The sequence below is a fragment of the Giardia intestinalis genome, chromosome 2 (assembly GCF_000002435.2).
Source record: "Giardia intestinalis strain WB C6 chromosome 2, whole genome shotgun sequence".
In the NCBI taxonomy this organism is placed as follows: domain Eukaryota; phylum Fornicata; order Diplomonadida; family Hexamitidae; genus Giardia; species Giardia duodenalis.
In genome coordinates this window covers 748423-774441 of record NC_051857.1, presented here as the reverse complement: position 1 = coordinate 774441, position 26019 = coordinate 748423, and the positions used below count along the sequence as shown (strand labels likewise).

The 26019-nt window shown below is 49.1% G+C and overlaps 9 protein-coding genes and 1 pseudogene across 9 annotated transcripts; 4 read left to right on the top strand and 6 right to left on the bottom strand.

The window, feature by feature from the left end:
* Nucleotides 1-26: 26 nt before the first annotated feature.
* Nucleotides 27-1394, bottom strand: GL50803_004245 (uncharacterized protein; the record flags this gene model as incomplete). Its single annotated transcript, XM_038046101.1, has 1 exon — nucleotides 27-1394. One exon carries the CDS (start codon nucleotides 1392-1394, stop codon nucleotides 27-29), a length of 1368 nt encoding a protein of 455 aa, XP_037901723.1.
* A 1532-nt stretch (nucleotides 1395-2926) lies between these two features.
* On the bottom strand, nucleotides 2927-4768 carry GL50803_0022455 (uncharacterized protein; the record flags this gene model as incomplete). The annotated part of the gene is made up of 1 exon (XM_038045971.1): nucleotides 2927-4768. One exon carries the CDS (start codon nucleotides 4766-4768, stop codon nucleotides 2927-2929), a length of 1842 nt encoding a protein of 613 aa, XP_037901722.1.
* An 86-nt stretch (nucleotides 4769-4854) lies between these two features.
* Nucleotides 4855-5346, bottom strand: GL50803_0022454 (GTPase activating protein for ARF; the record flags this gene model as incomplete). Its single annotated transcript, XM_001707071.1, has 1 exon — nucleotides 4855-5346. One exon carries the CDS (start codon nucleotides 5344-5346, stop codon nucleotides 4855-4857), a length of 492 nt encoding a protein of 163 aa, XP_001707123.1.
* A 503-nt stretch (nucleotides 5347-5849) lies between these two features.
* Nucleotides 5850-8903, top strand: GL50803_0022451 (Kinase, NEK; the record flags this gene model as incomplete). Its single annotated transcript, XM_001707072.1, has 1 exon — nucleotides 5850-8903. The coding sequence occupies one exon, from the start codon at nucleotides 5850-5852 to the stop codon at nucleotides 8901-8903; it is 3054 nt and encodes a 1017-aa protein (XP_001707124.1).
* Nucleotides 8904-8938: 35 nt separating this feature from the next.
* GL50803_002098 (putative ATP-dependent RNA helicase p54) lies at nucleotides 8939-10231 on the top strand (the record flags this gene model as incomplete). Its single annotated transcript, XM_001707073.1, has 1 exon — nucleotides 8939-10231. One exon carries the CDS (start codon nucleotides 8939-8941, stop codon nucleotides 10229-10231), a length of 1293 nt encoding a protein of 430 aa, XP_001707125.1.
* A 181-nt stretch (nucleotides 10232-10412) lies between these two features.
* GL50803_0016894 (Calcineurin-like phosphoesterase) lies at nucleotides 10413-11927 on the bottom strand (the record flags this gene model as incomplete). The annotated part of the gene is made up of 1 exon (XM_001707074.1): nucleotides 10413-11927. The coding sequence occupies one exon, from the start codon at nucleotides 11925-11927 to the stop codon at nucleotides 10413-10415; it is 1515 nt and encodes a 504-aa protein (XP_001707126.1).
* A 66-nt stretch (nucleotides 11928-11993) lies between these two features.
* On the bottom strand, nucleotides 11994-14786 carry GL50803_0016893 (Kelch motif-containing protein; the record flags this gene model as incomplete). Its single annotated transcript, XM_001707075.1, has 1 exon — nucleotides 11994-14786. The coding sequence occupies one exon, from the start codon at nucleotides 14784-14786 to the stop codon at nucleotides 11994-11996; it is 2793 nt and encodes a 930-aa protein (XP_001707127.1).
* A 1142-nt stretch (nucleotides 14787-15928) lies between these two features.
* Nucleotides 15929-17835, bottom strand: GL50803_00119989 (Kinase, NEK; annotated as a pseudogene; the record flags this gene model as incomplete).
* A 792-nt stretch (nucleotides 17836-18627) lies between these two features.
* Nucleotides 18628-19887, top strand: GL50803_00101010 (VSP with INR; the record flags this gene model as incomplete). Its single annotated transcript, XM_001707082.1, has 1 exon — nucleotides 18628-19887. The coding sequence occupies one exon, from the start codon at nucleotides 18628-18630 to the stop codon at nucleotides 19885-19887; it is 1260 nt and encodes a 419-aa protein (XP_001707134.1).
* Nucleotides 19888-20403: 516 nt separating this feature from the next.
* On the top strand, nucleotides 20404-25995 carry GL50803_0037452 (uncharacterized protein; the record flags this gene model as incomplete). The annotated part of the gene is made up of 1 exon (XM_001707083.1): nucleotides 20404-25995. The coding sequence occupies one exon, from the start codon at nucleotides 20404-20406 to the stop codon at nucleotides 25993-25995; it is 5592 nt and encodes a 1863-aa protein (XP_001707135.1).
* Nucleotides 25996-26019: the final 24 nt, after the last annotated feature.

Below are 26019 nucleotides of genomic sequence, written 5' to 3'. Positions count from 1 at the left end.
TGGGTCAGATTAATAATTGCATAATGCTAAAGTACCGCACAGTAGCTTCGTGTACTGGCAAAGAACCCCTCAGACCGAGGCCCATCATCTGATATGCTCAAATGCATTGATTTCCCATCTTTCGATGCTGTCATAACCTTTGTGGGTGCACTAAACTTGAGTCTTCTGGCTTTATAGCGATCTAAATCCTGTTCTAAGGTAGCCACATACGTAGATAATCTCTCTATTTCACTTCTTTGACTAGCGAGCTTACACTCATGGCTGGAAGCTCTTTTGGCTCGTGCTCTATACTCTTCTAGCTTTTTCATCATTGCTGCTATTTGTGCATCCTTTTGTGTTAGAAGATCAGTATCCTGTGCACTCATAGCTGTGTTGTTCCGTATCATTACCTTTAATTCCCTTGCTATTCTGCGGAGCTGTCCTGTCTTGATTTTGTATATTTTAGCATGTCCCCGTTGCTTAGAAACTTGTTTCTGAAGAGAACTTATCTCAGAAGACAAGTAATGTATACGCTCAACTCTCGTTGCATATAGATCCTTTTCTTCTGTGTAGGCACGTTGAAGTTCATCTAGTTCTTTTAGAAGGGTTTGCTCGCGGGCAGAGGATCGCTCAAGAAGCGCTTCGAAGGATTCAGTTTGGCTACGGTGTACAGTTTTGATGTCTGCCAGTTCATGATTTGTGAATTGAAGGGAGTCTCTGAGCTGGGAATTCTCATCATTAAGGACTGTGATATTCTTCTTCGCGGTTTCCAGAAATGAGGACGTCTCGAGCAATTTCATTTGAGTATCAGTGAGACTTGCTGCTTGAGCTGCATTGGCATCTCTGCACATACTGTAGTCTACACGAAGCTGGTCCACCTCTTTAGTGAGAGCTTCTACGCGTTGTTTTTCTGCGTCTAGCACTTGAAGGGTGTTGCTATGAGCAGTAGATAACTTGCTAAGTTGATTGAGCGCGCTGTCAAGTCTTTCATAGAACTCTGCTTTCATTTCTATAACCTGTTCTAATAGAAGGCATGCTCGTTTGCTGGTATCGGGCTGATCTAAGGAAGATGAAGCGTAGCTATTCACCTTATTAGCAAGCGTCTTCAGTTCGGCGTCAAGTTCCAGAAGTCCCTCATGAGATGATTGAGAGCGTGCTATTAGTGTAGTCAGCGATCTACGCATCTTGCCTTCGCTGTCAGCCCACGACATTCCATAGCGCTCTGCGATATATTGTGAGACCTCTGGTGGTTTCTTTGGGTACATGTAATTATCCATTGAGTGAGTTTGCTGAATGTGAAGAGTATCGTTGAGGGTACTAGCTTGGGAGAAGTCGTTAACCGTCCTACTTAGCCTTGAGGAGTGAGAGACTCCTTTACTGTATTGGTTGAGCTTAGCTCGCCCTCTTTGGCTCATTTTTCTTAGAGGCTATACTCTACAGTAACTGTAAATTCACATGTAAGAAGGCACTACCGAAATTTGTTTGCCGGCTGCTACCCGAGTAAACCCCCTCGTGCGAGCCACCGCCGCTCTGGGCAAGCGGGTCTCTCTCGCCCTTGCATCGGCTGGAATCCAAATCCAGAGTTCGGGAGTCGGATGTCCTCGGATCCCGGCGGAAGAACTTCTATGCCCCCCTCCCCTGGAAGCTGCCGCTCCTCGCGGTGCCTCCAGGGTTCCCCCTTCCTCTGGCTCGTCGGGGTCAACCATCGCCTGATAGCTATTGAGCACCTGCTGTCCCGGGCCTGCCGTCGGTCACAGCAGCCTGGCCTCCACGTGGCCCTGGTGCTCTACGACGAGGATCGCACGCCACGACCTCGGGTGTCTACCCCGTTCCTCGGGTGCCTCTTTGTCTCCCCATGACGTGGATCATCGACCCTATTGTCGGAGGTGCGCTCCCCATACGCCTCCATCTTGGAGTCATAGTACGCGTTCGTGGATGCCGATGGAGTACTCCCATGCGTTGTGTCGGGGAGAGGTCCGGCCCTCTGCTCACGGATCGCAGGGCGCTTTTGCAGGTGGTCCGTCACCCAGCACGAGATCATGTCAGCGCTCACCCTGTGCAGTGCGTCTGGCTCAGTGACGTGTGGGCTGGTCCATCTGCACCGCACAGCACGCTTGGGGGAATGATTCGGTCTGTCGAGGCATCGTCCAAAGCATCAGAAGCGATCAGGACCGGTTCGCCGCTTGGTTGTCCCGCTCGGCAGCCTGCTGTGATGCCACGTCTCACGTCGAGGTGTCAGGCACCGCGCAGCTGCTTGTGGTGGACTCCCGACCGCCGCTGTCCTGCGTAGCCAGGAGCTCGGTCCACTGTTGTTCGAGCCGGGCGTCCAGAGGGCAGGCCTGCCCTCCGAGGGATCCGTAGGGGTCGCGTGGTGAGTCTGTCCAGACCAGCTCGGCTCGGGTGGTGAGTGACTGGCGCATCCACTGCCAGCCTCAGGGTCTCCGGTGCATCCGCTATTGCCTCGGAGGAAGCACAAAGCTCTTCTTCCGCGGGACTGGCTCGGGTCGCGGCTAGCAAACCGATCCCGGTGGATAGAGTAAACCTATGCTAACCACTTTATGACTTGCACTATACTCTGCAGTCTATCAAAATTAGAAGATATGCTTTCTTGCATGGCAATATGGTTTCATCTGCCTTTTATTTCATGAGGTTAATTTGTGATATACGGTGTTCCTGGCAGATACCGATCTCATCTTATAACTACAAAAGTATCGAAGGCTGTCCAAAGTTTAATTGATTGATCCTTGCATGGATATCCCTTAGGAAATGTGCAAAATCATCTATTAGTAAGGACCTAAAGCCTGACCAAATACGCGCCCACACTGTTAATGGATACAGTGTACATCTGCAGCCTGGCAAATCCTAGTCTGTGCCTGCACAGTTGGTTTACCAAAGTCAGTTTACTCCATCAGTGGTTAAAGAAATTCAATGGTGCAAGTTTGTGTGCTTATTTATCCTGATCAACTTTGCTTGTTTGACTTATCTGAGTAGTAATGTACTTAGCAGCAGTGGCAGATAGTTGACGCATACCAGTAATAGGTCCACCGCTATGTGTAGATGAAGCTCCCACAGATGGAGTGAGAGATATACTAGGTGCAGCGACGCTCTGTGCTGGTTGTAAAGTAATACAATCCGGTCTGAATGAGCTCCTCCGTGCAGTATACTTGGTAGCGATATCAGAAACCGTTGGGTGAGACTGTCTCTGGTGCTGTAGTGGAGTAGGCACAATGCTGCTAGCAGAGTGATCGGTCACCAATGGCGTTGTTATAGCTGAGGTGGCTAGCTTTGACGTTTGATTGAAGCTGTCTGCACTACAACCTTGCAACGAAATAGAAGGTGTTGCAGCGCACGGCACAGTGGACGACTGCATTGTCTCTGTCACAGAATTCCTATGGAGCTGTCTGGGATACTCTTGCTCCCGAGTCGATTGACGTGCTGCAAGTTTTTGTCTCGCTTCCAGTATTATTTCTGCAACAGGAGAGAGGTACTTATATGGATTTGTAACTAGTGAATGGATTCGAGCCAATCTATCCCGAGAGACACTTCCGCTTGCCTTTACAATAGCTTTAGAGCCGTCTGCGTCATTGGATGTACCGCTGCTAGCGTTATCTGTCTTATGAGATGACTCGTGTATCGTAGAGCCCAATGAGCGCCGCTGGCTTGATGCCTTAAATGCAGCTAAACGGGCAGCTAGCTCCATTTGCTTTTGAGAAAGCGCTGATGGAGGCCGATCCTTTTTCGGCTGTGTGAGTGGGGTTATAACATGGACAGGAGCGTCAACCTTAGTAGAAGATGGAGTAATGTTAATCTTTGGAGGCGATGGATGCTCTAGAAGAGAGTCATCCCTGAGTCCTGCAAACTGCACTCGTTTGGTAGCGGTGGGGGTTCTTATCAACGACTCCGGTTGCGGAGTCAGGTCTGTCCTGGCACTATCATGTTGCTGAAACAACACCGAGTCTATGTCTTCCAAGCATTGCCGAGTAGAACCAGTTCTGGTTGGCATATCAGATAGTTCTGATCTTTGGCCTACTCTACTTGCTGCTCCATCTACTCCAGAGATGCCAGTAATGTACTTGCAGAACTTATCTATAATTAAGGGGTAGATTGACGAACTGAAATTATAATTGTCAGAAATAGCCTCTACACTGGAATACGTTGATAGAAAGTTGAAGATCATTGGCCATAGATACTTACTCACCATCATTGTGCCACTGTTTCTAAAGTACTCTAAAAGGCTGGACAAAAGTTTGTGTCTAGAAAAGAATACCAAAAGCACCCTGCAAGCATTTTCAAATGTGACTTGCGTGGTTCCCTCCTCACAGGTATTACAGTCAAATATAAAATCGAAAAACGCCAACTTGGTCTCGTCGTTGCTCAACAAATGCTGAAGTAGAAGCCTAACATGGGAGTCGGAAATCGGTAGCATCTCATCGGTGATAGATAGCGAAAGAACGTCACTGACTGTTTGAAAGAACCGCTCAAGATCCTGACATACTAAGTCCCGCGGATTGCTCCTTTTACAATAGTAGCATACCAGAGAGATGGTGACAATCGTATGCTTCGCATAAATGGCGTCCAGCAAGTCCTTATACTTATCTCCCATATGAGTTGCGCGGGCTCCAACCCGAGCCCAAAGCCGTCGGGCGCTATTTATCGCTTCAGATGAGTAAGTTGTGCTGTGAATGTCGACGATCTTATCTGCCAGTACATCGCCCGTTAACGTAGCAGAGGTACCGATCGTCTCTAGCCATTGAAGCTCCTTTGGAAGAGAAAAATCGTTGGGCAGCATGTGTCTATTTTTTCCAACCTAAGACAAACTCCAACATCAGTGCTCAAAACGCCCTGAGTGATTTCCACCATCCAGTCCAGAATCGTTTACTCAAGACGCACAATTCTACCCAGCGTACGCCGGTACGGCGAATCCTCAACCATCGTGTTCACAACGGCTTGCGGCTGCGCTTTTGTTTTTAAGCCTGAAGATCCCGACCACGGCTGCTTTTCCGGGTCAGTGTTTCTATATGATGCAGAGGCCCTTTCCTGAAGAAGCTCCCTATAGGGACCCAGATCTGTTTGCTGATACTGAAGCGGATGTGATATCCCCTCTTGCTGAAGATACTGGCGAAACGCATTATTGCCGCCCACCTCGACAAGCCTCACCTGATCTTCTGTCCACTTGTCGAGTGTTAAAGATCGTATGAAGGAGATATGTGTACCGTAGCTCCTGTGACGACCTGCGCAATTCATGCAGAGAAAGATTCCCAGCTTGATAGAGGCCCATGTGGGGTTCTTTGCGCCGCAATCGAAGCACGTGGGCCCCAGTGCTTTCTGTGCCGCGAGGAGTCTATCTCGCAGAAGATCTGACTCCATTTTAAAATAAATGGCTAATAGTGCCGATGGAACGTTAACAAAGACGATAACGTCATCTATCTATCTCTCCTTAACGTTTCTGGTGCCGGCATATCTACTTACAGGGTTAATATTCGCCGCTAAACTTCCAAAAGATAATAAACGGTTTTTCGCGTACATAAGCGTTCCTATAACTTATCTCCTCGCCAGCATAATAATGGGAAGCCTTGTTTCGTCCATCTTCGGGGTTGTTCTTTATTTTCTTTATTCTGGTTTCTACATCTATGACCTGGTGGAATTACGCCCTAGTATAATCCTTGCATGGCTATTATTCCTTTACTCTATTGGGGCCATGATAGGTTTTATGAAGTTTGCCTAGCTTTATTATTATTTTCTGAATCCCCTGCTCCGCTCCCTGCTCTGTTCCCTGCATGTATTTTCGGCATGCTGAAATTTTAAATTAAACTCAAGTCTTTGTTTCAGGCAGCATTCACGAGCTTCTCAAACCTCCTAGTGACTAACCAATGAGTACACAAGTTCACTCTTGTGGGCAGCGGTTCCAGACGCTGTGCTTTGCATCTCTCGACGACTTTAAGATTGCAAATATAGTAGCGCGTTCTCGTCGTGGACGAGAAATGGTTGCAGCATATATTCGTACAGGAGAATTAGTTCTTCTAAAGGAGCGCTATTCAAACGAGATGGATGTACTGGAAAACACACTGAAGGAGGCTGAAACACTTTTGGATCTTGGGCCACATCGCAACATACTCACCATACGTGGATATGCACAGGAGGGTACAACTGGCTTAATTGCTCTTGAACACTTACAGCACAAAGACATGCAGAGGCAAATGCAGCGCTATAAAAAGTTATCGAAAACCTTTTCGGAGCCCTTTTTGTGGGCAATTCTCCTTGATATTTCTTCTGCCTTGCAACACATCCATGACAAAGGATACGTGTTTCGTGACATCAAGCTTGCAAATATCTACCTCCGTGAGGTTGATTACACAAACAACTCATCAGTGAAGCTAGATCTCGTGGAGCCAAACAAGCAAGTAAGGATAGCAAACCTCCAATTTGTTCTATCAAACTTCGAATCGTGTCGCAAGCTTCCCCCGCCAAGTCGTAGCAATTCTAAACTCATGTCGAACCAGTTTATACCTAGTGATTATGCAACAGACACCGCTTCGCTACCAGATACTGATTATGAATGCACTCCTGGAGTAGATGTCACTACTCCTAGTCAACAACCGACAATTTCCTTTCTTCAAGCCCTTCAGAACAGGATCTACTATGATATAACAGAGGATACACATATAGATGGCAGAAAGAAAGTTATGTCTACTGCAGCCCAGAAGATCTATAACGAGGATCACAATCTTCCTTACTCAGCTCGGTCGCCTAATAAGCAGATGGCGATCCAAAAGGAATACGAGAATGTCACAGGCCACATGAGTGATAGTACGATTCTCAATCCTGAAATTCGCGAGGAGCTCCGCGCTGCTTCCAGAAGTGGGTCGTTGTGTGGATCGAATTATGGCTCTCAGTCCATGAACACCTCTCGCAGTGCATCACGGAGTGCGTCTCCAAGTATATCTAGAACTGCTTCAAGGAGTATCTCTAGAAGCGCGTCACCGTCCCTTCCAATCCCGCGGGCTATTAGTATTACAGTCGACCGACCTATCAATATCCCTACGGATAGCAGACCAGATACACTTCTAGTAGGTAGCTATGTGCAATCAGCCTCACCAACATTTCGGCGTGGCTTGACAGATCTCTCAAATATTAACAGACCGGATATGTCTGTTCCCCCGATGCTATCGGATAGCCCTGGGCGACACTACATTCACTCTTCTCGCACATCTGTCAGCACTAGAAGCCAAAATTCTATCGACCATGGCAAGTTTGATTATGTTCAGAACATGGCGCGATTCACCAGATTGGATCCCTTTGAAAAAGCCCTTCGTAATCATAAAATTAGAAAGGAGCTGGAAAAGAGACGCAACATATTTCCAGAGGGCACCAATATGTATGCAACTGTAGAATCTGAAGACGATATTGAATTTAAGCTTATCAAGCCAACTCTTGGTAAGTTTGGAACACGGAGTATATCACAAACTGTTGCCCTTCGGCCTGCAACAACTAGCTCACTGGGAAAGGTTAGCCAAGCTCGACTAGAATCTTCTCCAAAGAAGAACCCGTTTCAAATAGATAGAGGAAAATCAGCTATGCCAAAGATTAACGACGAAGAACAACAGCTTCGTGACTTAGAGGAGCTTTGGAGAAGGGAGGAGATTTCGTGCAATCCAAACAATCCAAATTATCCTACCAAGCTAACAACGACGCTTGATCAGTGTAATCCGCGCGCACGTGACACTTTGCCATACTACCTCGAACCTCCGCAGAATACATATTCTACCTTTAAAGCAAGATCACAGAAAGTTTTGTTGCCCGACGGTTCGGGCACAATAACTATTCTTGGAACACCCAACTATATGCCCAAGGAGATGGCAGAAGGAAATAATATCACAGCAATGGACATCTATGCACTTGGAGTCTCTGTGTTAGAGCTCATGTGTCTCGAAGATTATCAGCAGATTGACATGGAACGGGTCCAAAAGCAGCTTTCTGCAATTTATAGTCGAGACATTCGCACACTTGTTTTACGGATGCTTGGTCCCCCCGATCTGCGACCCAGTGCCGAAGATATCCATGAGTCTAGCCTCAGAGCTATACTGACTCATGCTAGTGACTATGGAGCCACTGCAACTCTTACTCACGACGATGTGATCTATGAACGCGGGTGTAAGACAATACCTTCCTTGAAACATCCCCTTCATATAGATCTCGAAGCGTTACATCAACGTGAGTACCTAAGGCGGCGCCCCCCCTATTCAGCCACACATGTACCCGAAGACTCCACAGACGTTATTGCACCACACCTCTTGGAACACCCATTTGCTAAGAACCTCCTTGACAAAATAAGGCATATCCCTCCCCAAGTATGTTCATTAAAGACACAGCCTCAGGAGCATTTTCAACCTGTATACGTTGAATACAACAACGAACAACGGGTAGTTGAGCAAGTGGAGCTTCCATTACATAGAACGGCTTTCAAAGGAGCCACGATGGCAAAATATTTGGAGCGGTTAAGCCAAAACAAGCCTCCGCTCTATTCTTTTAACAAGGCTGCTTCTCGAAAAATCGTTGACCCTCCTGAGAAATGGATGCCTAATCCAGATTCTGTACTGTCGGAATTTGGGCCGGAGGCGCAAATTAAGCGGTTACAATCGGAACAAACACCTGATTTATTGGAAGTATTAGACACCGGTATTCATTCTATTCCCAACGCACGTGGAGGGCGGCGACTCACATCTGAAAAGTATTCGAAGATGGTCCGCCCCAAAACGGCTACTTCTATACCTCTACGAAGAGACAGCTCCGGCCACTCCTCCGAAAGCAGCACGTTCAAGGCAAACCATGACGCAGAAAGGAGAAGGCCACGCATATCTGTAGCTTTTGGTGCTATAACCATGCCTAACGCGCCCTCTAGCGACCGTCGTGTAATAACAGATTAACTCAGTGTGAATAAAATTAAAAAGAAAATTGCTTAATGGCTTTTACAAGTGCTAGAGATACTCGCATCACAACCGACGATGTTAAGGGGTCCGGGGTCCTGTTTAGTAGCCTCGGCCTCAAGCAGGAGCTTCTCATGGGCCTAACGCAAGAGGGCTTCCAGCAGCTCACGCCAGTGCAGGAATTGGCGATACCCCATATCCTTGCAAGAAGGGACGTCGTTGCCCGTGCCAAGAACGGGACAGGAAAGACGGGGTCCTTTCTGATCCCCATCCTGCAGATGGTCAATCCAGCGAAAGATCACATCCAAGCTCTTGTCCTTCTGCATACGCGCGAATTGGCTATGCAGACAGCAAAGGTGGCTAAGACTCTTTCGAAGAATATGCCAGATGTCACCGGCAGAATCATGTGTGCAATTGGAGGCGTTTCGATAGCCGAAGATCGCGAGCGTGCCAGGGAGAAGCCACTTGTCGTCCTGGCAACTCCTGGACGCCTGCAGCAGCTCATAGATGAAGAAATTCTCAATTTTCGTGACTGTTCAATCGTGGTGCTCGATGAAGCCGACATGCTTCTTTCACAGAATTTCATCCGCTCAATAGAGAATTGTCTCGCTGCCTGCTCGAATAAGAGACGCCAGACTCTCTTCTTCAGTGCCACGTTTTCCAATTCTCTTAAGGAATTTTGTGACAAGCACCTTAGGGACCCTGAGTACGTCAATGCCATGCAAGACTCGTTGCTGCTCAGAGGTGTTACGCAATACGTTTGCATGCTTAAGGAAGATAGGTATAAACTCAAGCTCCTTTCTCTCCTGATGAAGCACCTTAAGATCAATCAATGTATAGTTTTTGTCAATTCGGTACAGCGCTGCGAGGCGCTCTACAGGAGTATTTGTGATGAGTTCCGTGTTCCGTGTTTATACACGCACAGCAGGATGAGCCCCGAAGAGCGTTCTCGTATCTACGACAACTTTATTCATGGCCAAGCTCGCCTCTTGATAGCTACCGAGCTATTTACGCGCGGAATAGATATTAGGATGGTTAACGTGGTGGTGAACTTCGATACACCTCTGTCTGCCGATGCTTACCTGCACAGGATAGGTCGTTCGGGCCGCTATGGACACCTGGGTATTGCAATTACAATGGTGGCTGGGGACAACGAAAAGAGACGCTTCCTCACTATAGATAGCTACATACAGGGGCAGGCCAACTCTATGATTCATATCCTTCCTAAAGATCCCTCAGAAATACCCCTTGATCTCTACGACGCCAGCGTCGTGGATTCGGACATCATCCCGCATTTGTCCGACGCCATCCGTCCAAGGAATTCCTAGCATCTGCCCGTGATTTTCCAGCTGGGCTAGAAGGTGGTTGAAGAGTGCTTTTGCGCAACGCGTTGGCACTTAAGTAAACACCACAGCTTTTGATTTCGCTCTGTCGTCGACAGAGTATCGGTCTTCTCTCAAATTCATTGCCCTGTTCACTTTGCTCTCTTCTGCTGCTCAACTATTCAGTTCAGCCCCTGTCGCCTCTTTTGATGTTTGTTACCCTAGAAAGACTAGCCCGAAAACGCTTCACTGCTTCCTCACTGTCTCTGTACGGCTGAACAGGGATAACGACGCGCTGGTAATCAAGAAGCTTCCCGGTATCATCGAAGTCCATTAGAATGAATGCTACATTGAGACAGAAAGGGACAACAAGCCCTTCATTACCAATACTAGTGAACTCAACCAGCTTGTCTCCGCAGTCTTTGGTGAACGCCTCTGATGAACTGAATGTTCCGTCGCGAGCTGCCTCATGGATATGACCGCTGATTTGGATGTCTGGCATGTACTCAAAAGGCAAGAGATTGAGAATATTTCTATATCCCTTACTTCCACAATGGTCTCCAGATCGTAGTCGATCAGCGGTGGTATTGAATGTGGGGCCGTGAGTTGCCCAGAGCACAACAGGAGGCGGCATGCGACGCCGCAAATGTAGTGGCATGTACACCTCTGTGCCTGAAGCGTCCTTGGAGTCTGTCCACTTAAAAGTTTCCTCTTCTCCAAAAGAGCGACCTACTAACTCAGTGCAACACTCATTATGCCACTCCACAACATCGAACTTCTTTATTCGCTCATTAGTCACAAACTTCACATTATTTGCCTCTGGTATCTGCTCTAGAGGCAGGTTGAGACCTTGCATATAGCCTGCCTTATCATACAGTCCACAGAGGCTGAGAAGAGTTGCTTTCATCTTGGTGCATATGGTTGTCTGCTGCTGAATTCGATACCATTCCGGTTGGGTTCTAGGGTCCATAACATCTACCACCTCAAAGTACTTCTTGCTGTATGCCAGGGCGTCGGAGAGCATAATAGGCTCGACGGAAGGGTCATCAGAGAGCTCATTAGGATCTGGTTCTTTGCTAATTACACCCTTAACCGCAAGACTCTCTGCGACTACATACTTGATCTTTGCGTGCCGCTCTATATCTCTGTGTGTAGTAATGATGTCTTCCTTTACCTTGCAGATGCAGTTCGGCCCACAACGTGGACACTCTTCATAGTCAACAATAACACGGGTTGTTTGGCGCGTGCCCATGCGTGCGTGAGAGGAGTTTCCTGGTGGGATTACTTTGTCTCGCTCCACATCCACGCACTCAGAGTCCTTGAGAGAGTGTGGAGATATATTAGTGTATGATGAAAAGAGCACACCAATTTTACCGTCTATGTACCGAACTCCGTGCCTAATGTATTCAAAAAGGCCAAATCTAGGATCAGTAAATTCGTTCTCATAGATAGTGGAGTTAGTGGCAAAGTCTGTATTACCTGGCATAACAAACTTATATCTAGCATTGATAGCTCTAAAAAGGGGGAAAATCGTGTCCCTATTGAATGCATCTGCTTTTGGAGGGCTTTCGTACATAAACCTATTGGGAGAAAAATCTCCGAGAAAAACAAAAACATCAATCTTGTGCTTCCACGTATAGCGTACAATTGCGCTCAGTTGCTGCTCGTTCCCATGGATATCTCCACAGAAAAGAAAACGCATTTAAGTTTTTGCTTGTTGAAGTCTCGAAAATTTACATCATGTCCAAACGGCGTATATCACCGGAGATCAATCATCCGAAAGTTCATCTGGTGCATTAAGCACCTTTGCTATCATGGCAAGTGACTCATTACTTGGTTTTCGAGAAGTAGAGGCAGAGAAAGACCGCGGCCGTCCCTGGGCTGACAGAAATGCAGACGTTGGCCTACCAGTGTCACGCTGATCTTCCCCAGCTACATATGTAGAAAGTGATCCGGAACTTCGTGACATGGCTGAAGTGCGCGTCACCGCTGAACGGGGGGAGATTACTGCACCTTGACGTGTCCTGGGTTCTACTCTTTGTTGCATACGCTGTTGACTGTCAAAATGTGGCGCCATCTGTTCGTTTCGATACGGTGTTTGGAATTGTCGAGCTTGTTGTGGCTGGCCCCGTTGTCTGGGTTGATCAAATTGAATTGTAACCTTCTCATCCCCAATATCGCTAGGCAGCATAGAGAGTTGTGATTTTGTTCCAATACTATTGCTTAGCGCATTGAGTTTCTTTCCCATTTCTTGAAGCTCATCGAATACACCTTGCAGTGTTGCTCCAGTGACCTGTGACGATGCTGAGGTAGTAGCCGTGTCAGGCTTGAGGCTCTCCTTGGATACACCCGTAACCGGCTGTGTCGTTATGTCTAGAGGAAGAGTTGCAGATTGATTGACCACTGCATTTAGTAAAGCCAATATCTCGTCAGTGGGGTTGTTTGCAAGTGTTGTGGCGATCAGCAAAGATTCTACGTTAGTAAGTCTGGCTGTCAGTGCTTTATTCTCCTTAGTTAAACTAGCAATTCGCACTTGCATTTCCATAAAAAGCTCATCTCTCGTAGTGTCACTAGCCCGCTCAATAATTAGATTATCTAGTTCATTTAATTTTCCATTCAATTCAACTATGTCCTCTTCGTGTCCTTGTTGGGTAATTGCATATCCTGATAACTTTTGAGAGAGGCCTTCAATGGCATGCATAACATCATTTTTAAACTCTGAAACTGCTAGAGCAAGATCGTCCACAGCTGAGGATTGCTCCGCCAGATCCTCCGAGAATTTTCGTGCCAGTTCGGCCGCCTCGAATGCCGCCTCCATCTTCAGAAGGTTTTCATTGATGGTTACCATCTGAGTTAGCAAGTACTTCTGCACCTCATCTGTGGGCTGAACGGGCTGATCTGGATTGGATGTGGTCATACGGTAAGGAGATCCGGTCCCCCCAGATGACGGGCGGCTCTGCTGCTTCAGAGTTTCGCGTACTAGAGCCTGCTGTGGTTTGTGAATAAACGGAGTTATAGACTCATTAGCATCGTGATCCTCTCTAGATATATTGTTGCTTAATAAAGACGGGTCATTGATACTAGCGTGCTCCATGAAGCTTGCCTTATGTACATCATTGTCTTTAGCAGAGGACATACGCTTAGTAATAGAGGATTTCTCTTTCTCTTCTTGTGCTTCAGGAAACCGTGGAACGTTAGGCTTGAAGGAATCAGTGGGCAATTGAATGCTTGGCTTATCATATAGAAAAGACCTTTCTTCAGTCAAATGAGATATATAAATGTCTGTACTTGGTGCCCCAAGAGTGCGGCTATTGTATTCTCCAAACGAATCTCCGCTGCGATAAAGATCGATGTCGGAGTTGGGGGGATAGTTGATATTACTAAAGCTAGTACCAAGGTTTGCAAGTCTGTTCCGGTCTGTAAGCTTGGTCTCCTGGATACCGTAAGTCATTGCCGTTTCTTCAAGCAAGCATACCGTACATTCCCAGAGATCATTCAAGGAAGAATCTGCTCCTCTGCCTCCGAATATATATAGCTTTATAAATGAGCCATTAAATAATGTGTAGGAGCTGCTGCTGGTATGGTCAGGAGTGTACACTGATCCCAAGTCTGTCAGCCAGATTAACGACTGATCACGTCCTCCAAATTCTGCAGCTATTTCAGACCCATGCGCAGAGGAGATGGTACCGGTTGATGTGGTTATGGCACCAAAGGCGTGTCTGGGGACGGGAAGCGTAGAGGGTATCTGAAGACAGACTGGAGTGTATAGATGTTGCTGAGTATTAAGATTGAGAATCCACATGTCATTAAGCGGTGCTTGTGCTGATGAACCACCGAATAGCAACACTGAGGAAGGAGAAAGCTCGGTAGCGAAAAACTCTGTTCGTGGCGGAAAAATCTGAGTCTTGGAAACAGGGTCTAGCTGTACCCACGACAGCGCATGACTCTCATTGACACACAAGCGCCAGACATCCCCAGCAAGTCCGCTCTGGGTCATTCCACCAATTACGAAAATATCTTTGCCCACTGTGACCATTGAGTGCCCATATCTTGGAGATGGGCCTTCTGGCCCTCTGTTCCAACGTAAGGTAGTAAGATCCAATACCCAAAGGTCACCAAACATAGACGTTTGCTGATAGCGATCGGCTCCGCCGAACACATACAGACACGAATTTTGAACGCAGCCGGCGTGGCCATAGCGACCAGAAGGCGAAGATCCTGTATCTGAATGCCCAAAGATCTGACGCCATTCGCTGCCAGTGCATATCCACAGATCATTGACGCATGCGGAGCCTAAGTCTCCTCCAAATAAAAGCTGGCATTCATCAAGTCCTACCATGATATGTCCTCGTCTCCCTGCAGGGTATGGCCGGGATCGCCGCCGCAGACGCCACTTTTTAGGCTCTGATTGTGACTGAAAAGATAAAGACTCGTTGAGATAATGCGTTGAATAGCCGCCAAAGATTTGAATCCCATCAGCCGTTGGGACCATGGAACATCCGTAGCGCGGAGTTGGTGCTCCTGGAGTAGTAACCTGAACCCAAGAAAGGGAAACTGGCATGACCTTGGCAATTTGCTTTTTTGAGACTTGTCTCCCATTTACTCTGTTCAAAAAGGTCGGTTTGCCGACTGCTACCCGGATAAACCCCCTCGTGCGAGCCACCGCCGCACTAGGCTGGCAGTCTCTCGTTTGTTCACCAGCCGAGACCCAGAATCCGAAGTCCGAAGTCGGATGCCGTCTGCTTCTGACGGGGAAGATTTATGCCTCCTTCCCCGAGGCGATAGAGAAGGCAACGGAGGGCCTGGAGCCAGTGATGGCACCAATCACTGCCCACTGGCCGGGATGGACCCACACGTGACCCATGTGAATCCCTCGACAAGAGATGGGGCCCCTGGGGTGTCTGGTTGGCAGAGGCGGACTGATCCTGCCCACACCGGAGAGCGGTGACCTGGGCCACCCGCCAGGCGTCTGCCGCAGCAGCTGGCAGTGCCTGACACCCTCGAGTAGACGGGTGCCGGCTGCCGAGCGGGACAACCAAGCGGCGAACCGGTCCTGATCGCTTCTGATGCCTCGGATGACGCCTCGACAGACCGAATCATTCCCCCAAGCGTGCTGTGCGGTGCAGATGGACCAGCCCACACGTCACTGAGCCAGACGCACTGCACAGGGTGAGCGCTGACATGATCTCGTGCTGGGTGACGGACCACCTGCAAAAGCGCCCTGCGATCCGTGAGCAGAGGGCCGGACCTCTCCCCGACACAACGCATGGGAGTACTCCATCGGCATCCACGAACGCGTACTATGACTCCAAGATGGAGGCGTATGGGGAGCGCACCTCCGACAATAGGGTCGATGATCCACGTCATGGGGAGACAAAGAGGCACCCGAGGAACGGGGTAGACACCCGAGGTCGTGGCGTGCGATCCTCGTCGTAGAGCACCAGGGCCACGTGGAGGCCAGGCTGCTGTGACCGACGGCAGGCCCGGGACAGCAGGAGCTCAATAGATGTCAGACGATGGCTGACCCCGACGGACCAGAGAGAAGGGACGCCCCGAAGCGCATAGTGGGGCACCCAACGGCTCCCAGGCGGGATGCACAAGGCTCTTCTCCAGAGTGGACGGCATCCGAGCTTCGGACTCTGGACGGGTTTACTCGGACAGGAGCTGGCAAGCCGACATTGTTGAAACAGAGTAGATCTCGTTTGAGAGGATGCCTACCATCTCTTTGTGATCCTTCTTCTTAGCGATGTCGAAAGCAGTGGTACCGGGCGAGTGATCATAGCAACTGCAGGTTGTCTTCAGATCCTTCTCGTTTTCTTTAGGAAGCCTTACACACTCCACGGCGTTGCTATATGCTGCGTTCATAAGGGCGATCCCCCCTTGGTCGTTTGCATGCCGCCTTCGTCCTTCAGCAGGGGTCTGACACACTCTGGATGGCCATTGCACACCGTCCATGTGAGGACAGTCTGATGCTCGTTGTTCCTTATGCCAGTCTCCTGCTCGAGTAGCTCTACGATTCCTTCGTGCCCTCGTGCTGCTGCATACATGAGCTCCGTCCACCCTGAGATACTGCTCTCATACTCCATCAAAAGCTCAACGTGCCCAATATAGTCCACCAGGGGGTCATTGGAACGATTGCACAGTGCCGCGAATACGAGAGCGGCCCAACCGCCTACTTTCTCTCCCTTTTCGTGCTCTGCTAGCAGTTCTACTATTTCTGCGTATCCATTGCCGCAGCCATCATCAGAGCTGTTCCTTTGCGCATGTACCATCCGCTTCTTGTGACCTCTTTGTATGTTTTCCTCCTTCTCTGGCTAAGTATGACTGCCTTCACAGCCCCCGCGTCGTTTCTATTAACAGCTCGCATGAGTGCTGTGATGCCATTCTCATCGGTTGGGTCGATGGCCTCCACCACGGTTCCATGTCCTGCCTCTGCCGCATCACCAAGGCCGTCTTGCCTTCGCTGCCGATCCGGTCCTTCTCATATGGGACCAGAAGGGAGGCAGCTCTTGCATAGTCCTCCTCTGTGGCGATCATCAGGTAGTCCAGCCATTCTTGTCCTGGAGACCGTTCTCCTCCCCAACAAGCAACTCGACGGGACTGATGCGCCCCTGCTCGTCGCGCTGACCAACACCGAGTCTTTCTTCAAGCAGCATCCAGACGGTCTCCGTGCTATTCGTATGCGCGGCACGCATCAGCCCGGGCAACAAAAAGAGGCTGGACTGAGGGTCAGTCGTGTTCATCCTGTCATCGAACTGTGCAAGCTTATTCTCCAGTGCCTTAATCATAGCTAGATGTTCCTTACTTTGGTCTTCAAGTGCGTCGATCTTAGTAGATTTAATCTTAACATCCTCTTCCAGCAACGCGATCCTGGCGTTAGCGCCATTCAGCGCAGCCTCCAAGGATCCGCACTTATACTTCAGCATCACGCACTGACCTCCCAACTCACCAACTGGGATGTCGAATGTAGCGAGCGTCTCGTGCAGCTCCCTGGCCGTCGGCCTCCTCTCTGGCTCCAATACGAATATCCCCTCCAGAACATTCTGCATGAAGCCATCAGTGAGACCGCTCAGGTCTGGTCTCCACCCATCGACGAAGACCTCTGCCGGCTCCTTGCCCCCCAAGAAGTCCGGTCTCCTCAGAGTTACTAATTCATAAATGATGGCCCCGAGGCTCCACATGTCGGAAGCATGGCTGGTCTCATTACGGAGGAGAATCTCGGGGGCCATGTACGCCACTCCCATGAGAGTACTCCCACTCCACAGGGCGTCCTTGCAGAGGCCGAAGTCGGCGATGACGAAGTGTTCACCATCTGCGCTGATGAGGATATTGGTAGGCCTGAGGTCGCGGTGGACAAGCCTGTTAGCACTTACCTCGCTGAGGCCGTGGAGGTAGGCGAGGGCGGCGGCGACCTGCTTCATGACGGAGAGGATCATAGTAATGGGGACGGGGGTCTTCCTTCGTTTGTGCTCGGCGAGGAGGTGCTCGAGGGTCTTGTCGTGCCGGTCCGTGACGACGTAGATGAGGCCCTCGTCCTCGACTACTTGATGATACTTGAGGACCCGGGTGAAAGATGTTAAGAAGGGCGGCCAGCCTACGCTTAATAGCATCCACACCGTGCTGATCCAGACCGTCGAGCCGGATCTCCTTCACAGTGAGGTGGGGGCATCCCTTGGGAGAGTAGATAACACTGAAGGCCCCCGCTGAGCACGGGGATGCCACCAGCGCCCATCGGCTCTGCAAAGCCGCTAACTGCACTGTTACTAGCAACTCCTAGGGCGCCCTCTGCGGTGGCTGGGACAGGGAGTGGAGTCAACAGCCGCAGCTGATTTTAACTGCAATCCGGAGCCATCCTTTGGAGTGGCCTTGGCTACTACCCGAGCAAGGCGCCCAGTGTGAGCTGTCGATGGCAGGCCAAGGAGAGGCATACTAACGGCTTGTATGGCCTTAAGCAGGCCGGATCCTGGAGGCCGACGCGGAGTGCCCCAGACAGAGTATGCCGATCAGGGACCACACTGAGCTCTGGATGCATCACTAGGGAGAACTCTCGTCATGTTATCCACAACCAGCCATCGTCTCCGGACGGTCGAGAAGTGGGCGCAGCTTACCCATGAGACCTCTGAGCGCACCTGCAGGCGGGGTCAGTGATACAGTGACAGCAATGTACAGGAGTGCGCCCCGAGCAATCACTCCACAAGAGAGGTGCGGTCTGAGTCTGGCCCTCACTGGTCCTGTTCCTATGGAAGTCAGAGAGAACTACACTATCAGCTGGCCTCTGGTTGGTGTGCTCCTATCTCGTCCTTCTCCGGTCCAACTGATCAAGAGAGCAAGAGCGGCTGTCTCTCACTGCTCGCGGCAACACACCAGCCTGATGGAAGAGCAGTGGCACACGAACCCGGCTAATGTTGGTAGGATTTCTCCTAGTTTGTGCAACCGTGCTGGCAAAGCACAACGGAAAGAACGGCTGCGAGAAGGCCTCTAACACGGCATGCGAAGAAAGACTGACCCAGGCGGGCTGCGAGACCTGCACTGGTGTGGGCCAGGACCAGACGTGCCTCACCTGCGGCGGCGGAAAGAAGGTGCAGCTCAATGGAGTAAGCTGCGACGCCACTTGCCCCCAGAACTCTGCAGCCAACGACCAGAACGTCTGCGTGTGCAACCCGGGATTCAGCCTGAACAATGGGAAGACCGCGTGCGAGAAGGCCTCTAACACGCAGTGCAATACTCCCAACTGCAAGGCATGTGACAACCCCAAAACAGACAACGAAATCTGCACCGAATGTAATGATGGCAACTACCTCACCCCGACAAAGCAGTGCACGCAGAGCTGCGGAGCAATAGGAAGCTACTACAACGGAGACAAAGAGTGCGAGCCTTGTGATCCTAGCTGTGCTGGGTGCACCACAAAGGGACCAGCGAAGTGCACAGCTTGTCCTCCCGGGAAAATGCTAAAATACACCAATGATGATCCTAATCAAGGTGGATCTTGTGTAGATGAGTGCAAAGCAGAGGTGGACGGGTGTGCAGAGTGTGGAGCGGTAATCGGCGGTACGAAGTACTGTTCAAAATGCAAGGAAGATAAGTGGGCACCTCAGAATGGCGTGTGCGCTAATTCAGTAACAAGGAATTCATTCTGCACGAACGCAGCAGGTGGCGTATGCACTCAGTGTGCTGCAGATCATTTCCTTCAAGATGGAGGCTGCTATAAACTCGGCAGACAGCCCGGTGAGCAGATATGCACACTAGCTGATAGCAATGGTGGATGTCAGACGTGCGCCAATAGTCTTCAGCCTAATAATGGAGCATGCCCCTCGTGTCATTCGACCTGCAAGACATGTCGTGATGCTAATTCTGCAAATGCTTGTACAACGTGTGCAACTGGGTACTACATGGTTGGATTAGATCCTGGGACATGCACATCATGTGAAAGTGACAGTGGAAGTGTCAAGGGAGTTGCTGGCTGCATGAGCTGCGCTCCTCCATCTAATAATCAAGGCTCCGTCCTCTGCTACCTCAAGAACGGTGACAGTACCGGCGGAAGCACGAACAGGAGCGGGCTCTCCACTGGCGCCATCGCGGGTATCTCCGTCGCCGTGATCGTTGTCGTCGGAGGGCTTGTCGGCTTCCTCTGCTGGTGGTTCCTCTGCCGCGGAAAGGCATAGATTTAAATATGACTTAGGTAGTAAACGCGCTTACGTGCCACGCCCACTGTTTCAGTGGCCGGAAGGCGGGGCTTGGGAGTCGAGTCTTTTTGGATTGCAGCGAAATCATTGGCGCCTAGAAGATCCAAGAGGTCAGCCACGGTGCTCTATCAACAAGCTAGACCTGATGCAGTCTGAACTAATAATCCTCTCTTACACCAGTTCACTACTAGTATTACGAGGATTGCACTCCTGCTTATAACTCCAAAACAGAACATAACTCTGTTGATAATTGTTCCATCTGCAAGATAGCGTCTGGTATTGAGTGCTGTAAAGCTAATGAGGCTAAGTTGTCTTATGGATGCAAGTGATAGCAGGGGATTGACTCCCCGATAAAATTGGCCTATACTCAGCATCAGGTCCTACCACTGAATACGACTGCTTCACACATGATAGATTATCCCGTTGAGAAAAGATGGCCCCTCACCAAAACAAAGCAAATCCTTCCAAGTAAAAAACTCCGGCTCCCATTTGTGGATGAATAAGCTTGATCGCATCTTTTCTGTCAATAAAGCAGATCTTCCCTCATCATACACGTCTGTGTCAGCCAGAGAAGAACTCTTACTGAACTATATAGCCAATTTTGAAACGACATTTTTAACTCTTAATCCTTCAAGAAAACAGCTGCTCTTGGCGCCACACAATGAGTGTGGGGTGCGGAAGTTTCTTCCAACTACTCTCAGGCCGGCAATTTTGGCCGATCCTGCTCTTTGCGATGCCGGTTTCTTGGCCAAATTTGTCGCAAATTCTATCAATTACGAACCTTTGGAGCACCCTCATCTTCCCCCAGATTACATAGTATCTCCTCAAACAACCCTGGAATGGCAAACAGGAGACTGCTTCGATCTATCCATATTGTTAGCCTCTCTTCTTATTGGGGCGGGATACAATGCCTATGTTTGTATTGGCTACGCAGACAAAATGCTAACAGAACAGCAGACTCATCTTCAAGTGGCAGAAAGTTGTGAGCCCTTGAATCTCTATGCGACCTATACTGTCCAGTCATTTTCATCTGAAGCCGCCTTTTCAAAGCGTCCACTGGGAATTTATAAGGTGGATGCACGCTACTGTAGAGAGGTTAATGATACGCACATAGATAAGCAGGACTTCACGTCAGAGGGAGGTCTTCTGAAGCGCCTTCACTCCCCCTCGAAAGACATCGAAAATGTATTCCTTAGGTGCGGTGTTCAGGAGTGTCAAAATGAGCGGGCAGCAATCACTGTTGATATCAGTGGAGGGGCCACTGTCAAGAACCCCTGGGGTTTATCCGGTGCATACAAGTTACTCTCAACACCTGCGGACATAGAAACTAAATCTATCAGTGGATGCCGTTATGTTATGTCCGGTGGTGCAGAGAATATCTCTATGAATCCCACCACAAATGGCTGCTCTCTCATCGTGGCCCCCGAAACGGAAACAGACAAAGAGCCGTTCGAAGATACCCTGACAAATGTCCTGGAGGGTAGAGGGGCCGATAGGAAAAAGGAGAAGGAATTCAACAGGGAGATACCACATGAGAATGTGCTGATTGGCGGATTGTTCAAAAATAAGTATCTAAAACCGAAAAATCTTATTCGACCGTCAGCGTTTGATGAACGTACACGATTCCGAAATAAGCTTGCTCTCATTGGTGCCTCAGAAAAAGAGATAGAATCTCTTATCATAGACAGCCTGCGTTCGGCCGATCTTCTAAAAGATGTACTTGTCCCAGGAAAAGCGGGAATACAGCAGAAGCAAGAACAGGACCGTGCTCTCAACTCTATTAGGCAAGAAAATAAGCTCCGAATACAAGAGCTAACAGCGGATCCGCTTCATGGACAACGCGTGTATTCGTGGGTGTACGTCGCCCCGACTGAAGACTTACAGATGGGTAGCACCAATGCCGGTGTCACAGAAAAGCATTATGTGGAGGAAGACATAAATAGTATCATAGCCCAAGCCAAAACCCCTTCGACCACGAAGTCAGGCTTTTTCATTGACCCTGCATCGGGTTCGTTCTACACCATGAACTGCCCGCTATTTCGGTTCATCGAAGCAGTCTTTAACCAGAACAATTATTTCGTTAATCTACAAGTGGACAAGCGTGAGCTCTCCAACGATTACTGCTCTTTTGACTTTTATAACATTGATAACTGGTGCATCTGCTTAATGACCCAAGAGTTGGTTGACCTGCGCGCCCGCCAACTTGCCTATTTAAACAAAAATGGGGTCACAGATCAAATTGTGAAGCAGGCAGGTGGAAACCAGCGCTTTCTCTCTCAGCTTGGCGTCAAGGGCGCACGCCAAAGGCTTGAGGCAGGGATCAAGTTACCAAGAGCTATTCAAGACAGGCAAAATCAGCTCAAACGTGAGCGTGAAGCAGAGATTCATCAGCAGAAGGTGGTAGAACAGGGCTTTGATACAACGCGGTGGGCCAAGGAGGCCAATGTGGAAAAGGAAAACAACAGATTAGAGGCTCTCAAGGCGCAGTATGCTATGTTCGGGATAGGAGAGCAGGCTAAAAAGTATTTAAAGAGGTGGGATTCCGTAGAACCAATAGAGATCCTCTTGTCGTCCTTGCCTGCTCCGTGGAGTGTGGCCACTAGTCTTTCCGAACTGCGTCTTGCTTGGCAATATCCTCGGCGAGTTGCCAGTCCCAGGGAGTTGGTTGCCCTGGGGACATGTGACAAGGTCATAGCAGAAAGAGCCACGCTCTATTCAGATTGCTTCCTCCGGTTGTATCCTAGATTCAATCTGCGTAGTGGGTGCATAGCCTCAATTGTTTGTCGTCCCAGGCCAGTGTATATGATTTCTGCCGATGAAGACATGGACGTTATAGACAAACGGGTTGTAGCGTGGCGTCTTCTTCGCATTCAGCTCTTTAGTGACAGGCACGACAAGCTTTCTTTACGAACGTGCCAATATGAAATCAATCATGACGACGTGAAGATTGATCTATCAAATCCTGAGGTTTATGATTACTTTACCCGCTTCAATGACGGAGGAGAGACACTAACCCTCTTAGATACATACTATAGAACGTACATAGATGGCGTCAAGGAGTTTCCCATCTGGTGCTATTTGGGAGAAGAGTTAGACGAAATGGGTGATCCTGATCTTGATGAGAAGACAGCCCACACGGCCTTTAAGTCCTCGTTTACCTGCTTCACCAGGCGTGTTAAGAAGGAGATTTCTCCTATAGAGATCGATCAAGGGGAGGCGTTGGATGTAGATGACTCGCTGTTAAAGAAGACTGTCATTGACAGTAACCTTTCCATGAGAGAGCACGACTCAGGTGATGGACGAACGTCTGTGTCTGTCGGCAGTCGCTTGGCATCGAGAAAAGTGAGTGCAGTCCACGGAACTAGACACAGCAAGGGGGACACAGACAGCGGCACAGTAGAAGATGCAAATGAGGTCATTGAGGGCTTCGATGAGGCAGACTCGCATGGATTCCAGAGCATGCAAGACGGAGATACCCAAATGCCAGAGGAATTTACCTTCGAATTGCCTCTTCTGTTGACATTCCAAAAGCAGTTCTTTAACTATGGAAGGTCTGATTACCTAAAGCAGCATGTGCTAAACATCAGTGGGGAGGTACGGACCCGTAAGCTGTGGTTCTATCCTGGGAGAGAAGATAGCTGCGGGTTTATAGAGCACCTAATTGGCAGAAGCATCGAGCTACGCTACTACGATTGCTTGCGTGAAGATGGACTGAGCACCAAGGTTATTGCATATGAGTTAGTATCTGCGTCAACATCCACAGACCCATCTCTAGCGTCTGTATCCTCGCGCCAGGCATCAGCCAAGAATGTAGCAGGAGGCCAGAGATCTGCACCACAAAGTAAGGTTCTTAGCATCAATACCATCCTTTTTGATTCTTTCGAAATCCTGCCTAACACTAACACGTTCCAAAGGTGCTCTGTTTCAGGTTGCAAGGTTGTTGAAAGGTTTGCCAATCTAGCTTCTATCGATAGATATATGCGTAGACGTCGAAGAAAGCTTATTTTCAGTAAGGACAAGATTCTAGAAGCCGAAACCAAGCAGCTGCTGACGGACTACAAGACCCAGGCAAGTGCTCCGAGCATTAGTGATGCAACAATCAATGATGGTACCTCTATGACAGTAAGCAACCAAGAGCGTGACTCAACTGTTATTCGTTCTGGCGATAACACGACATTAGAAACAACCGAAGTAGTAGACGATCAATCTACGGCTCAAAACCGCAGTACGTCGCAGGCCTCAATGGGCGAAAAATCAGGAAAGTCTCAGACCAGCATGGGCCCATCAGATCCCTTAAGCCTCTCGGTACTTGAGAATGAGGATGCGCTTACGAATCTTGATTTATTTGAAGAGTTTGAAGCAAACTTATCACGTGCAGCATATAGATCATTCCAATCTCAGCGGCTTCTCTTTTCTCATGACGTTGGTTCCTATTATTCCTCTGAGTATGACTTGAACTGTGGAGTGACTTCCTTGCTTTCGCGCCACGAGGCACTCTTAGAGATGGCCTATCACCTCAGTCCCGAGATACTAAAGGCGGCTGACGCCAAGAAAAGCGCAGACGATAACCCCGATGACTTAGACGATAACGCTGCAGATACAGAGCGTGTTCCTGATGCTGACACTCATAAGCACCGAGAAGGGGGGCCTGGCTTCTGGCTCCAAGGGTCTGAAAAGAGGACAGGCCGTTCTCGTGGATTGAATATGAGCCTTCTCAGTCGAACAGCAGCAGATACACCATCGGCTAATAAATCTGGGTCTCTCAAGGAGCTACTTGGAGATGTCTATGCTCTCATGAATACAAAGAACACGTCGAATGTTCCTGCCGGGGTTGCCGCTCTCTATCCCACGTATAATCTTGCTCTTATCACTGACAATGAGCTTTCGAAGACAGCGCCCTCCTTCTACATCAAGCACATGCCCAAGTTATACGACCCGAGCCCCGGGATCTTCAATTACCTAAACTATGTCAATTTACTTAAGTCCAGAGAGCTACCCATCCTACCGCATTTCGATACCACGACTTCTGCTGTACGGAACGTCGGCGTAGTCATGAAGCGCGCTGTTTCGTATGACCATATTCGATACGACCTGTTGAATAATTACATTGAGGTTGTGGAGTCTATGACGCGCCCACATTTGATGTCTGAGAAGAGGATATTTAACAAGCAGTCCGGAGAGGCATCTCTTATGATGGCAGATCTGTCTGCCTCTGACTCCTACACCGCAGAAAGTATACGCACAGCAGTAGCACGCCAGGACATTGCTAACTTAGGAAAGAGTATCACTTTGATAACTAAGGAGCTCGGGACCATTGACTCTTCCGCAGTTGCCAAGAACCAGCAGAAGACCGTTGCAAATATCAGCGATGAATACACACAGGTATCGTCGCGGGAGAAGTGGACCATTTCCAATATGAAGCTTGACTATATATTCCTGTTGGAGCTCTTCCACGCCATCGAATGCAAATCCGAAACAAAGTTACCAGAGAGTGAGTTTCTGCCTGCCGGAAACAGCGTCGACCAGTCGGCCAATATAACTGTTTGTCAGACCCTTAAGTCAGGGAACAGGCTTGGACTGAAATTTTCTCCACGTGATTTGGAGATAGCTAGGCACGCACTAAAGCTTCAGGGAACCCAGGACCGCTTTGAGTTTCAAACCACTATTAAAGCCCACGAAGAAGAAGAGACGACCAATACGGACTACTTGTACATCTATCTCCCAGACGAGTATAAAGGTTGGAGCCTTACCGAACCGCTGCCACAGAATATCGCCATGATCACCCGGGGTGCCGCCCTAGACGCACTGAGAACACGCCTCGTTGAACGCGCCAGCATCATCTCTTCTCGAATGGAGGCAGAAGCAGAGCACTTGAAGCGTCGCCGAGCCGTCTACAACAAATCGTCAGACCAGATATCCCAGGAAGATAGAGATGCACTCCTCAACGAAATACGAGAATGCGTCTTTAGGATTGATATACTAGAGATGCGTAGCAGAAAGCACGAGGAAGACTCGATTAAGCGCTTTGCAGAGCTAGAAAATAGGTTAAGACGTGATCCCAGACTATCAAGCCTGAATATCCAATGATGTAATTTGTCACTTGGTTGTTCG